Source organism: Crinia signifera, chromosome 4 (assembly GCF_055691185.1).
Source record: "Crinia signifera chromosome 4, ASM5569118v1, whole genome shotgun sequence".
Lineage (NCBI taxonomy): Eukaryota > Metazoa > Chordata > Amphibia > Anura > Myobatrachidae > Crinia > Crinia signifera.
The window spans coordinates 57,209,395-57,222,306 of record NC_139220.1 but is presented as its reverse complement, the minus strand read 5'-3'; the positions used below and the strand labels follow the sequence as shown (position 1 = coordinate 57,222,306).

Sequence of the window (12,912 nt, the reverse complement as noted above, 5' to 3'; positions counted from 1 at the left end):
TACTGGCGGTGGGGATGCCGACAGTCAGAATATTGGTGCCAGCATCCCAATTGAGTCCATCCCAACAGGGGTCAGGTAAACATACTTAACATCCCCCTTCTCCCCCTCCCAAACCCCTCCCCCTCAGCCTAACACTTTCCACGAATGACCAGAACTAACCGTCGTATTCTGCTGCCTAATCCTATCACTCCTGCTCTGCAACCTAACACTCCCACGACCCACATTTGCCATTATGGGAAGAAGGGGAGAGTAAGCTTTATTCCGCTGGGACCGAGAAAAGGTCAGGTAGGACCCCACTTTTTCTAAGTGAGGGGTCCCAGGGACCCACAATTTTGGGGGGTTTTCGCGATCACTGATCACAACCACATATTTGTGTGCACACACTGTGTTCAGTATGTGCAACAGGAAACACATTGCTTGCAACTCAAGATCAGGCCTACTATTTCATTAGGCTATAGCTAAAGTTTACAAAGGGTGCTGTAAATAATGCTGTACACACACATATTAGAATAAAAACACATCAGCAAAATGCACACATATAATTGTGGACGCTTAGCTCACCAGCCACAGGAAATTGTGGTAAGTATCTGAATCCAAACTAAACAACCTTTGTCAGGATGGAATAATTGATAATTATTGCATTTGTCTGAACATTCTTCTAGATAGCATGAAATTTACTCAAAATTATGTCGGCGCAGTTTGTATCAACAGCCTTTTTACGCCTCTGATTAAAACGGTTGATACTTTTGTGAACGTATTTTTTTAATAACAGTTTCTTTTATAGCACACATATATTCCGAAGCGCTTTACAGAGAATATTTGAACATTCACATCAGTCCCTGTCCCAGTGGAGCTTACAATCTACATTCCCTATAACATGTACATCAGAATCAGCTTTATTGGCCAGGTATACTTGCATATACTAGGATTTATTTTTGGTGGGAATAAGTAAACATGTAAACAGTATACAATATAAATAATAAACAGTATAAACAGGTGGAGAAACAAGTACATTCATACAGAAATATATTCATATTCCATGGGGACACAGTGTTAAATTATGTGCAAAGGGTTATGGCGCGACTAGATGGTGAGATGTTCAGAAGTCAGCAGGTAAACCGCTTGAGGGAAGAAACTTATTAGGCTTCTGGTGGACCTGGTGGGAATGACCCTGTAGCGTCTGCCTGATGGCAGCAGGTAAAACAAGCCATGGCCAGGATGTAGTTGGTCCTTGACTATCTTCGTTGCCTGCTTTTTTGTCTCTCTCGCTGGCGGAGCCGTACCAGACCAGTATCGAGGAGCACAGTACAGACTCCACAATCGCGGAGTAGAAGAGGTGCAGAAGCTTCCGTGGGATGTTAAACCTCCTCAGTTGCCTAAGCAAGAACAGTCTCTGCTGCACTTTTCCAACAATAGTATCAGTGTTGGGCCCCCATTTAAGGTCTTGGGAGATTTTGGTCCCCAGGAACTGGAAGGAGTCCACTAGCTACACTGTCAGCAATTGTTAGTGGAGGAACACCAACAGACTCTTCCTAAAGTCCACTACCATCTCAACGGTTTTGAGTGGGTTGTGATCTAGATGGTTGCTGCTCTACTTCTTGTCTGCAGGCTGGTTCGTCCCTGTCCTTGAAGAGGCCAATGATGGTGTCATCTGCAAATTTGATTACTTTTACTGATTGCGCCTCTGACGTGCATTTGTTGGTGTAAAGAGCAGGGTTGAGAGTAAACAGCCCTGGGGAGCTCCTGTTCTGATGTACCGCACTTGGGAGGTGAATCGCCCCATTTTCACAACCTGTTTTCTATCAGTCACAATCCATGAACAGGTAGTTTCAGGGACTCCTAGGCAGAGTAGTTTGAGGTGGAGGATGTTGGGGATGACTGTATTGGAGGCCGAGCTGTAGTCAACAAACAGGACCCTTGCATACCAGGTACAGATGGAGCCCTCCCCAGCCAGCCTTCTCTACACAGCCAGGGTGAGCCATGGCCTATCGTTCTCAGCTGCAATACAATTCATAGAACAATACAGTAGGGGATTAGCAGAGTAATCCTATTACTCACTTAATCCTATTAAAGGGCTAGATGAGGATGGCTCTATCTGTATATCCAGGTGCTGCAGAATGCAGTGCAGGCCCAGGTTGATTGCATCCTCGAAACATTGATTCCATCAGTAGCCAAATTGAAGGCAGTTTAGCTGGTGGCACGTCAAAGCTTTCAGGTGGTTCAGTACCAAGCGCTCGAACGTTTTCATGATCACAGACATCAGAGCCGGTAGTCATTTAGATTTGTGATAGCAGATTTCTTAGGGACCGGAAAAATAGTGGAGCATTTGAGGCAGGAGGGAGCCTAGCGTAGCTCCAGTGATTGTTGAAGATCCTGGGCAAGCTGGCCATGTATAAACATTCACTCTAGGATTAATTTTGTTGGGCACCAATTAACCTACCAGTATACTTTTGGATTGTGGGAGGAAACCGGAGTATCCAGAGGAAACCCACACAAGTACGGGGAGAATATACAAACTCCGCACAGTGAGGGCCATGGTGGGAATGGAACCCGTGACCTCAGTGCTGTGAGGCAGTAATTCTAACCATTACACCATCCGTATTGCCTAAACGATGAAAGAAAATAATCACTTACATGCGGAAACCATTCCACTTTATAAATATAATGGATTAAGAAAAAAACATGAATGTTTCAAATATTGCCAAACAGTCCACATACAATTACAGTAATCCAGGCCACCACTAAGTTGGGTCAGGAGAAACCCACCTATATGAATAAATGGTCATTTTGGATAAGAGAGTTAAAGCGTAGTAAAGGTCATTCCCATTAGTAGAATCGAGTAATGGTCATTCCCATTAGAGAGTATCGCATAACACCCCTTGGTCATATAACATGAAACTTAGGGCTTGATTCAGGTTTGATCGGTCAGGGCCGAATTCGGACCCAATTCCAATGGTGGGCTTCTGCAAATATGCGCATGTGCAAACCCCCAGTGCGAATGCCTTCAGCAAGTATCACACTCGACAAGACATTCACACGTCAGGGGTGGGAAGAGAGTGGCCAGTTACCTGTATTTATGGTCATCCCTATAAAAACGCTGGGCGTTCCCCTGGGGACACAAGTGGGTCGATGACTGCTTGGGGCAGACAGCTGATGTCACATGACCCTTTTTCTGCCATCTCCATCAGAAGCCTAGACTGACTTGTATTTGCGAATAGGAAAAAAAAATCATTTGATCGTCAGCAACCATCGAAAGATTTTTTCCATCAGTGTGGATGCATATGAGTGGATGTGTAAGTGTACACATCCCCTTGCATGCAAACGGTGGAGGGGCCGCCGTTCGGTTGAGCAGCGATTACCTGTTCGCTAGGCTGCGAACATACACAGCTTAGCCAACAGGTATGAATCAGGCCCTTAATATCATCTATTTTTCTGTACAAACTCACAAGCCGCTGTGCCTGAAGAAGTATCAGTTGCAGAAACAAGCACGAGTATCTTTCCACCAAAGGGAAACCCATTCTGCGAGCTGGGTATGACTACCTGTCCCTTGACAACAAGCATGTAACTTTTGTCAAGGAGCATAAAACCCCTGGCAACGAGCATTTAGGTAAAAAATAATTGTATGGGGTCTCCAGGAATTTTTTGGGAGATGGGTGTAAAATCTCTAAATTTCTTCAAAATTTATCAGCAGACTGCTTCATAAATACCAGCTGACTCTGCTTGTTTGATTCCCAAAAGTAAATTGTGAAGAATCTTATTCACTGGACAGTGGCTGGGTTGAGAAAGAGATGTTAAGTAATCACGGATTGCTGGGTTCTGGGGAGGCTGTAGTTATTTCCCAGGAAGTAGAATAGATTTAGTCAATACACTCATAAAGATAGAATAAACAAGACTGATATGGATAAATTGAGTCACACAAGATATATATTAAAAGACAAGAAAAATATACATATAAAAAAATGGGTACTTGTTTCCTAGCACGGCCACACCGATTAAGATCGGGGTGGTCGTGCTGAAAAAAATCGGGTCGATCGCATCGCATGCGATTTGGTCGCATGCGATGCGATCGACGCGACCGACCGATTTTTGACCCGATTTTTTTCATTGAATCCAATGTAAATTGGGTCCCTGGGACCCAATTTTACATTGTATTCAATGAAAAAAATTACCAACCCCCCCAAATTGAAGCGCGTAAACAGCAGCCCACGATAGACGCATACCCGAAGCGTGGCGAGCGCAGCGAGCCCGCGAGGGGCGGCGGTACGCGTCCTCCGACCTTTTCATGCCCTACTATCCACTAGGGCGTGGATTGAGAATAGAATAGTGTGGCGAGCGCAGCGAGCCACCGAGCCCGAAGCGTGGCGAGCGCAGCGAGCCCCGCGAGGGGACGCGGATACCTTCACAGGTAAACGCGTCCCTTCGCGGGCTTCACAGGTGTCCGCGTCGCCACGGACACCTGTGAAGCCCGCAAGGGGACGCGTATAACTGTGAAGGTATCCGCGTCCGCTCGCCACGCTTCGTGGGGCGACGACGGGGACATCTATAATGTGAAATGGGTCATATGGACCCATTTCACATTTTTTGACATTTTTACACCATTTCAATGTTAAAAAAATTTTTAACATTGAATCCTATGCAAAAATCGGGGGCATCGCGTCGCATCGCGTCGGGACCAATGTTAATGGTCCCGACCGACGCGATGCCCCCGATATTTTACCGTTCCCGACAAGATTTCAATGTTAAAATATTTTTTAACATTGAAGTCTATGGAAATATCGGGGGCATCGCGTCGGTCGCGTCGGGACCAATGTTAATGGTCCCGACCGACGCGATGCCCCCGATATTTTATCCTAGCCGGCAAAATGGACCTGATTTCAAAAGAAATCGGGTCCATCGTGGGTAATCGTGTCCCTTAAGTAAGGGACACGATTACTCACGATTGTGGCCGTGCTAGGAAACAAGTACCGAATTTTGTTTAACTGATTATTCCGTATTTCAGAATATTTTTATTTTTCAATGATGTATTTTGAAGTATCTTGCATTTATGCTGTATAAACTATAAACACATCAACCACATGAAATACACACAAATATATTTAATTTGTGCATAAAACAAGGTTTTAACACATGAAACAAAGTTTATGTACTATCTCAGATACTGACTTTGAATGCCAAGCAATCAATGTCTTGCACATATATAGTGCCAGTTACATATAATGTACCCAGTAGTGCGGTTACAAATGTCCCCAGTAAGTTTTTAGCAAAAAATAATTTGGATAACGGATATTCGGATAAGGGATACTCAACCTGTATCACTTTTAACCCAGAAATATGAACATATAAACTGAACAAATTCAATGAGGTGGATCATTAATTTCAGATAAACTCCTAAAGATTACTTTGTAGCAATGGCATAGGAAACGTCCTTAAATATATAAAACGTCTGTTATGCTGTCCCGTTCTATAAAACTGTGTATTAAACCAGTTGAGAGTGCTCTTCATGGGCAGTATTCAATGCTCTGGATTCACCGGGGTTTTTTCGGCGAATCAGGCTATTTTCATACTCTGAAGTGAATCTTTTCACTGAAAATCTGATTCACCCTATTCAACGATCATTGTTCGCCAAAAACGAACAGTGAATGCCGGCCAGTTCTCCGTTTCATGCTCACTGCAATTTGCTGGTGTATTTCAATGGGATTTTGACTCTAATTTGCTAAGAGTGTATTCAATGCCAGAATGGAGAACTGCTTTCACCATGATTTTCGCCATGAGTTACCATTTTGCATTAGCCAACTTTTTAAGATGAACTGTTTTCTTTTTTTTTTGGGGGGGGGGGGGGGGGAGTCTATTTGTATTCATGTACACATGAATATATTATTTTTTTGTTTTTTTACATGACGTCAGCAGGGGGCGGGGAGCCACTCATTAATATTTACTGCACTGGGTCCCGCTCATTACAAATGCACGAGCGGGACCAGCGCTCTCTCCACCTCCCCGCCTGCCCTCCTTCTGCTGCCTGTGTCCCCGCCAGCCCTTCTTCTCCCCCTGCTGCTGTGTGCAGCATGCGGCGCAGGCAGGGAGGCTTCCATCTCCCTGGCTCCCTGCGGCATTCGCAGGGGGGGTGTTAAAATTCGCAGTCAAAGGCAGCGAGTCTCTGGTGCGTTGAATAGGGGGAGAGGTAGGGCTGGCAGCGAATCCTCCAGCCCAGCGAAACAGGATTCGCTGCACATAGTGAAAATGTTCATTAAATACTGGCCAATGCCTGCCCTGACTCCACTCTGAGAGTCAGTGTTCACAAGTGCGGATCCATTACTATTACCTCTCCTGTAATTCAGGAGAGGGAGAGGAGTTGTATTAATTTGATGTAAAAAAGGTCAGCACAGTGCGATGCAAGGGGCAGACCTCCGGCTTCCGGTAGTGATGAAGGCAGTTGATTTGCTTGTCCTAGGGCTCACACGGACAGCATTGCACGGGTCAGTAAGGGGGGGCAGTGTCTGTATAAGATACCACAAACACATTTCACTCCACCAGGTTCAGAATGTGTTGGGGTATGGTTCATGGCCAAAAGTTTCAGATAGATGGTACTGGGCGCTTATTAAAGAGTTTTCCTTTAACATATGTGTGTGGTACAGGTTGAGTCTCCCGTGAGTTGCACGGTGCCTGTCTGACTCAAAAGCTATTTGTTCACAAATACAAAAGTACAGGAAAATATTTGATGTAAGCCAGTAAGGAAAGATTTCCAGAAAAATTTGCATCAATAAAACAATGGCTGATGTCTCTCTAATGAAGACGGATGTTGTTGCTGCTGTCTATATAAGAAAGGTCTGTTGAGATAGAATGGCTATAAAGGTTATACTAGCTTACACTCTATTAACAACATACAATTGATTGAGTCAATCAGTCTCCACACAATGAAATGATTAGCTTCCAAAGAGTTCATCAGGCAGATCAATGTGCTAATGAAAGTACAAAGTAGCTGGCACAAAAGTAGATCCGTCAAACTCGGACGGTTTTCTCTCGCCCCATATCATAGTGAGAGCCAGTGATGCATGATTTCAGGAGTCTCAGACTGACGCACGTATTCTAATAAATAAGCAGATGTTCCGTGCCATTAAAAGTCGCTGAAACATTGAACATTTATGTTGTCTTAAGTCCTTTGTACAGATGACAACTGTATGTGTTTAACACTTCGCTGTAAATGTGACTTTTTGCTCCTTTGCCAGGATTGAAACTTAGATTACAGTTTATGTTTTTACAGTGATTCTATATAATTAAGTGAAACCATATATTGTCGAAAAGCAATTACTTGGTTAAAAAAAGGGTGCAACACATTTTTTATAACATTTTATGTAATAGATCATAAACTGGTCGCCAATTTATGGTATGTTACTTTATCATGACAGATTCCACTCTGGATAATAAAGACAAATATTCTTGTAAGAAATAATAATTTAATCATCCAAGTTCCAGTAGAAGAACTACATGTTATGCCAGTTTGGAGATATACCCAAAAGTGGCCAAAACAACACTCACCCCTATCATACACATGTTCAAATAGATGTCATATACCAGCCTTATTAGTGATACCAGAGATTAGTCTGAGATCAGACAGACCTCTAGGTGCACACAACTCAGCATGATGTAATTCCAACTACTTGTCATAGAATAATGTAGTCTGTGTGCAGACCACCACCCATGGAGCAGCATTATATGCAATGAGATTCTACAACTTGCCCAAATACACAACTATGTAAGATGCTCAGTGCTAATTACTGCATTAGTGTTCACACTAGGCTGTTTTATTGGGAGGCTGCCCCCTGCCAAATTTTTAAAGGGCAAATGCGCCCTGCCCCTCTAGCAGCGCCCTGCAAGAACAGCCTGCTGCATGTCCCCGCCGATGCGCATGGGGAGGCCCAGCGCCGCCGTAAATGCCAGCACTTCTCCGGCAGTGTCTTCGGAGGCCCGCCCCCTTTGGTGATGGTGGCGGCCAAGCCTGCCCCCTTTGGTGATGTTGGTGGCCTGGTCCGGTCCGCCTCCTTTATGCTGCCCCCGTGTAACACTGCCCTGCCCTGCCCAGTTCCTAGAAGGAACACTACTTACTTACTACTTATTATGCATTGAGTTTTTAATACATTTATTTAATATTATTTTTTAATAGCTAAAACTCATGGCTAATGTTCCCATTTAAGTTACTTTCTATCTGTATAATTGTACTGTGCTTTGCTCATACTTCATAAATACATTTTGAAAAAAAAGTTAGCTCATTAATACTTGGTCACTGCACAAAAAAAAACAAAAAACCCCGGGTCAAGCAACCCTGCAATTCGACTTGGGTTATAAGCAGGGTTAAACATAGGTTGCCCTCTGTGTGAATGTGCCGGACCCATGATCACGATCCTAGGTCTGACCCGGCATCGTGATCTAAAAGGTGAAAGGTGTAAACATATCTCGGTTATCCATTTACCTGTATTGTCATAACACTTTCTAGGATCAGACTTCTCCAAATCGCCATGAATAACTAATAACATATTCAAGAAAAACACACAATTAAAACAATGTAACAAACCTCTGAAGGTTTCTTCTTCTGTCTGGTCAGGGTGGATTTTGCAGTTGGTACTTTGGAACATCTTGACCATGATGTTGTGTGACCTACAGTAAAGACAACAGTACTCTGTTTAATCAGGAGTATATTCACTGACCGTCAGGATTGCAATTTGAGTTTTACTGGATCCAGTAGATTTACCTAAAGTCCATACCGCCACCATCCCACCGAAAATCCAGACATTGGAATAGAATGTTGTTTGATCACAAATGGTTTTACCATTACAAGTGTCAAAACCCCAGATTTACTATGTGGCCGGTTTAGAATCCAGTGAAAACCCACTGAAATCTAACAGAAGGTACAGTAGTTGTAACCACAATGCTCAAAACACCTGCTGTTACAGCTACCGGCTCATTCAGAAGAGGAATTGCCATACACTGCCAATAAGAGCAAACATCAAGGGTGTAATAGTAAAATGGTGCCTTTATCTAGATAGCAATATTTTTATATTTATTGATTTAAGCACTGTATGATGTACAATAAAATACACTGTATAAATTGATATTTGCATGTTGTTGTCATTTTCAAAAAGAAAGATTAACAGAATGGTAGTATATAGAGACTAGTACAGTCTACATCAGGGGTTACCAAACTTTTTTGAATCACGGTGCCCTAGAGCATCAAAATATTTTCAAGGCACCCCTAGGCCAAATGGTTCTTATCGAGAAATTCTGAATTTTTTTTTTTATGAAGTGCATTGTGTTTATAGGTCACAGTTATCTGGTGAGGGACAGGATTTGCTTTTGTTTGTCCACATATATTATGATTGGCAGCCACAAGCACTGGTTTTGCCTGGTACATTGACCATAAATAATATGAATTGATCTTGGTCCACCAACCCAAGGCACCCCTGCATGTGACCTGAGGCACCCCAGGGTGCCTAGGCACACAGTTTGGGAACCGCTGGTCTACGTACATCAATAAACTGTGCTTGTGAATAGATTATATCAGGAATGTTACAAAAACATAGTGCATCATAAAGAAAACATCAAAATGTTTAAACACCAATAAACAATTAATATTGCCCCATCAATATAATAAAAAAAATACTATAGGGGCAGATGTATGAAGAAGTGAGAAGTGAGCCAGTAGAGAAGTTGTCCATGGAAACCAATCAACTGCGCTATATAATTTTATAGTATGCAAAATATAGATGATACATCAGTGCTGACTGGTTGCCATGGAAAACGTCTACATTGGCTCACTTCTCCTACCTTATCACTGCTTCAAAAATATGCATCTTAATTAAATAATAGGTCATGGATTCTGTGGTGGGAGTAAATAAAGAATAAAAAAAAACGCAAAGTAACTGTGCACCGGGACATAGCATACTGCAATACAGTTGGAACAAACACTTCTGTTATGTTTACATGCAAGGTAAATACGGTCTGCTTCTGAATGTAGAACACAAGTACTGGACAGTTTTATTATTAATCTTCAATTTAGGTTTAGGGATTATTATTATTATTATTATCATCATCTTCATCCTCCTACTTTATTTAAACGGTGCAACAAGGGAGCCACATAAATGAATAAACTAAACAGTGACTTACAGTTTAATACAATAGAGAACAAGTACAGCCCGGTGTGGATCCTATTGTGGACCCGACTTGGGGCCTTATTCTAGTTCACTCTTTCTGACAAAATCCTTCTTAGATGGACAAAACAATGTGCACTGCAGGTGGGGCAGATGTAACTTGTGCAGAGAGAATTCGATTTGGGTGGGGTTTTACTTCAAAGTAAGATCTATATTGCAGTGTAAAAATAAAGCAGTCAGTATTTACTCTGCACAGGAACAAAATAACTCACCCAAATCGAAATCTCCCTGCACATGTTACATCTGCCGCACCTGCAGTGCACATGGTTTTGTCCATCTAAGAAGGATTTTGTCAGAAAGAGTGAACTAGAATAAGGCCCTTAGGTCGACAGGGTTCTAGGTCAACATGGGAGAAGGTCGACAAATGCTTAAGGTCGACATGGGTTAGGGGTCGTCAGGTCGCGAGGTCAGCATGTTTTTTTTTTACTGTTTTTTTACCTGAATGTTGACATGGACACAGTTGGAAGTCACCCGCAGCCCCTCACATCGCTCGCTTTGCTCGCAATGCTTCTGGCACGGTGCCTCGTTGCATTCAGGACTGTATGCGGCTTTCCCGTCGATGATGCGGGAGCACGCAGCAGCGCTCATCGCCGGGAAAGCCGCTCATCTGCTGGTTATACCAGCAGATGAGCGGCTTTCAGGACGGCTTTGCATAGCGCTGCGCTATGTAATGCCGTCCTCCTCCCTCCGTCGACGCCAGGCATGGGGAAAGCCGCTCAGTGTGTATGCACCGAGCGGCTTTCCCCGCAGCGATGATTGACCTGGACCTTAACTGTTGCAGGGCTGGATTTACTGGTAGGCAATTTAGGAGCACGCCTAGGGCCCGGCAGTACTGCCACCACTGAAGCCTGGTCCTGATCATGGGTCCCTGGTCTCCTTCTTCAGGGAAGGCTTGTGGCCTACCCGTTAGCCTGACTGCTGATCTGCACCAAATATGACTGTAAATAATTCCTGTATAGTCTCTGCTCCCAGTGAGCAGAGGGGGGATCATGGATACCTTCCCATGTGCATACCCTCCAACATGACCCATTCCATTAGGTACAAAAAGCTCTGTTTCTGGACTTTTTTTTTACCAGTGGCAGTTGCAGAGGTGAGGCTGCAGTACAGTCCAATATTCAAAAAGGGGAGCCACACCTAATGCCACCCCAATTACTATAAGGAGGAAAAATTACAAATAATTTAAGGGGCTTGACCCAGGAACGGAAATATAGTACTATAGATTTTTTGTCAGAGGGAGGTCCCAAACCGGTATCCTGCCTAGTGCCCCATGAGGTCTAAATCAGGTTCTGCAATGCTGCATTCTTCAGGAGAATATCAGATGCAAATGTAAAGCCCCATACATGCAGCTGCAGCATGGCCGTCGTTTACAAGACTTCCGTCATCTGTGCATGTTCAGACAAGGGAGGGGGTCGTTAACGATATTCAGTGTAGACACTCCGTGATACAGTAAAAGATATTGCTCAGAAGGGCCCTTATGGGTGTTATCTTTTACTATATCGCCTAATGATTATGGGGCTTAACTGCTCTAGCACCAACGCATTTCTGTCCTGAGTCTCTCATTACAATTTTGGACTCATCAAAATCCAAATCTACAGACGTATAATTGAATGATGTTTGTGTGTGTGTGTGTGTGTGTTTGTGTGTGCGGTTATGTTCAGCAATAACTCTCAAAGCTTTAAATAGTCGTGTTCAAACTTTGAACACTACCGCATCATCTTAGGAGACTATCTAAGTTCGAAGATGGGTCTAATCGAATGAGCCCTTAAGCATACCTCCCAATAGTCCCGATTACCGCGGAATGTCACGGTTTTCGGGGACATTCCCTCATCCCTCCCGCTGCCGGCAATGTCCCACGGCGAGGGGGGGGGGGGGGCTGTTGGGAGTCCCCCTGTCGGCTGCTGATCAGCTGTGAATAAACACTGTGCGCATGCGCACAGCATCTACTCCAGCAGCCAGGGCGCTGGCGGCATGGCTAAAAGCTCACAGAGCCTCTGGGTCATGCCACCATAGCGTCAAAATGGGGGTATGGCCTCGCGGGAGAGCCGTGTGTATATGCCCGCCGTAGGCGTGCATCCCTCTGTCCCTCCTCCGTCTCCCTACAAGTTGGGAGGTATGCTTAAGGGCGTTGTCATAAGGGTCCATGCTATTTCTGTTGTTTTCATGCATTGTGATATGTCGTTAGAAAGCTTATGACTTTCTGAATACAACGCAATAAACTGACTCCCTTAAGTGGACCCTTAGAGGCCTATAAGGGTCTATTAAAGGAAAAACATTTTCACTTTACAAAACTTTTGACAAACTGCAATTATAAGCGGCAGAGTGGTTTGTGAATCGAATACTGTAGATCTCGTTCTGAAATCTTTGTGAGATCGATCCCCAGTCAGTTCTCTTTACTCTTGATTGTTTGCTTATTCATTGAGGATCTTTCAGAATCTTCTGTACCTGCTGCAGCAGCTCCTGCCCTTCTGTGGTTGGTTAGGGTAGGTGGATAGTTGGAGACTTGCTCTGGCTGCTGCAGCAGCTCCTTCCTTGCTGTGGTTGGTTAGGGTAGGTCAGGGGTCCTCATACTATTTTGCTCTGGGACCCCATCACATGATAAAAATAATGACAGGACCCCAGCAAGTTACTGCAGAAGGTCATCACATCACATGGGTAGTCAGCAGACAGCACATGCATGGCAGCATTGTGAAGGTACAACATGATGTGTGGAGTT

The 12,912-nt window shown here is 43.9% G+C and overlaps 1 protein-coding gene across 4 annotated transcripts in view; it reads right to left on the bottom strand.

The window, feature by feature from the left end:
- JADE2 (jade family PHD finger 2) overlaps window positions 1-12,912 on the bottom strand; it is a 353,383-nt gene that overhangs the window by 274,081 nt on the left and 66,390 nt on the right. For all 4 annotated transcript variants that reach the window (XM_083181797.1, XM_083181796.1, XM_083181799.1 and 1 more), the window contains one exon: window positions 8,567-8,649. In XM_083181797.1, the coding sequence (XP_083037923.1) occupies window positions 8,567-8,649 (83 nt within the window). The remainder of the gene's footprint in view (window positions 1-8,566; window positions 8,650-12,912) is intronic.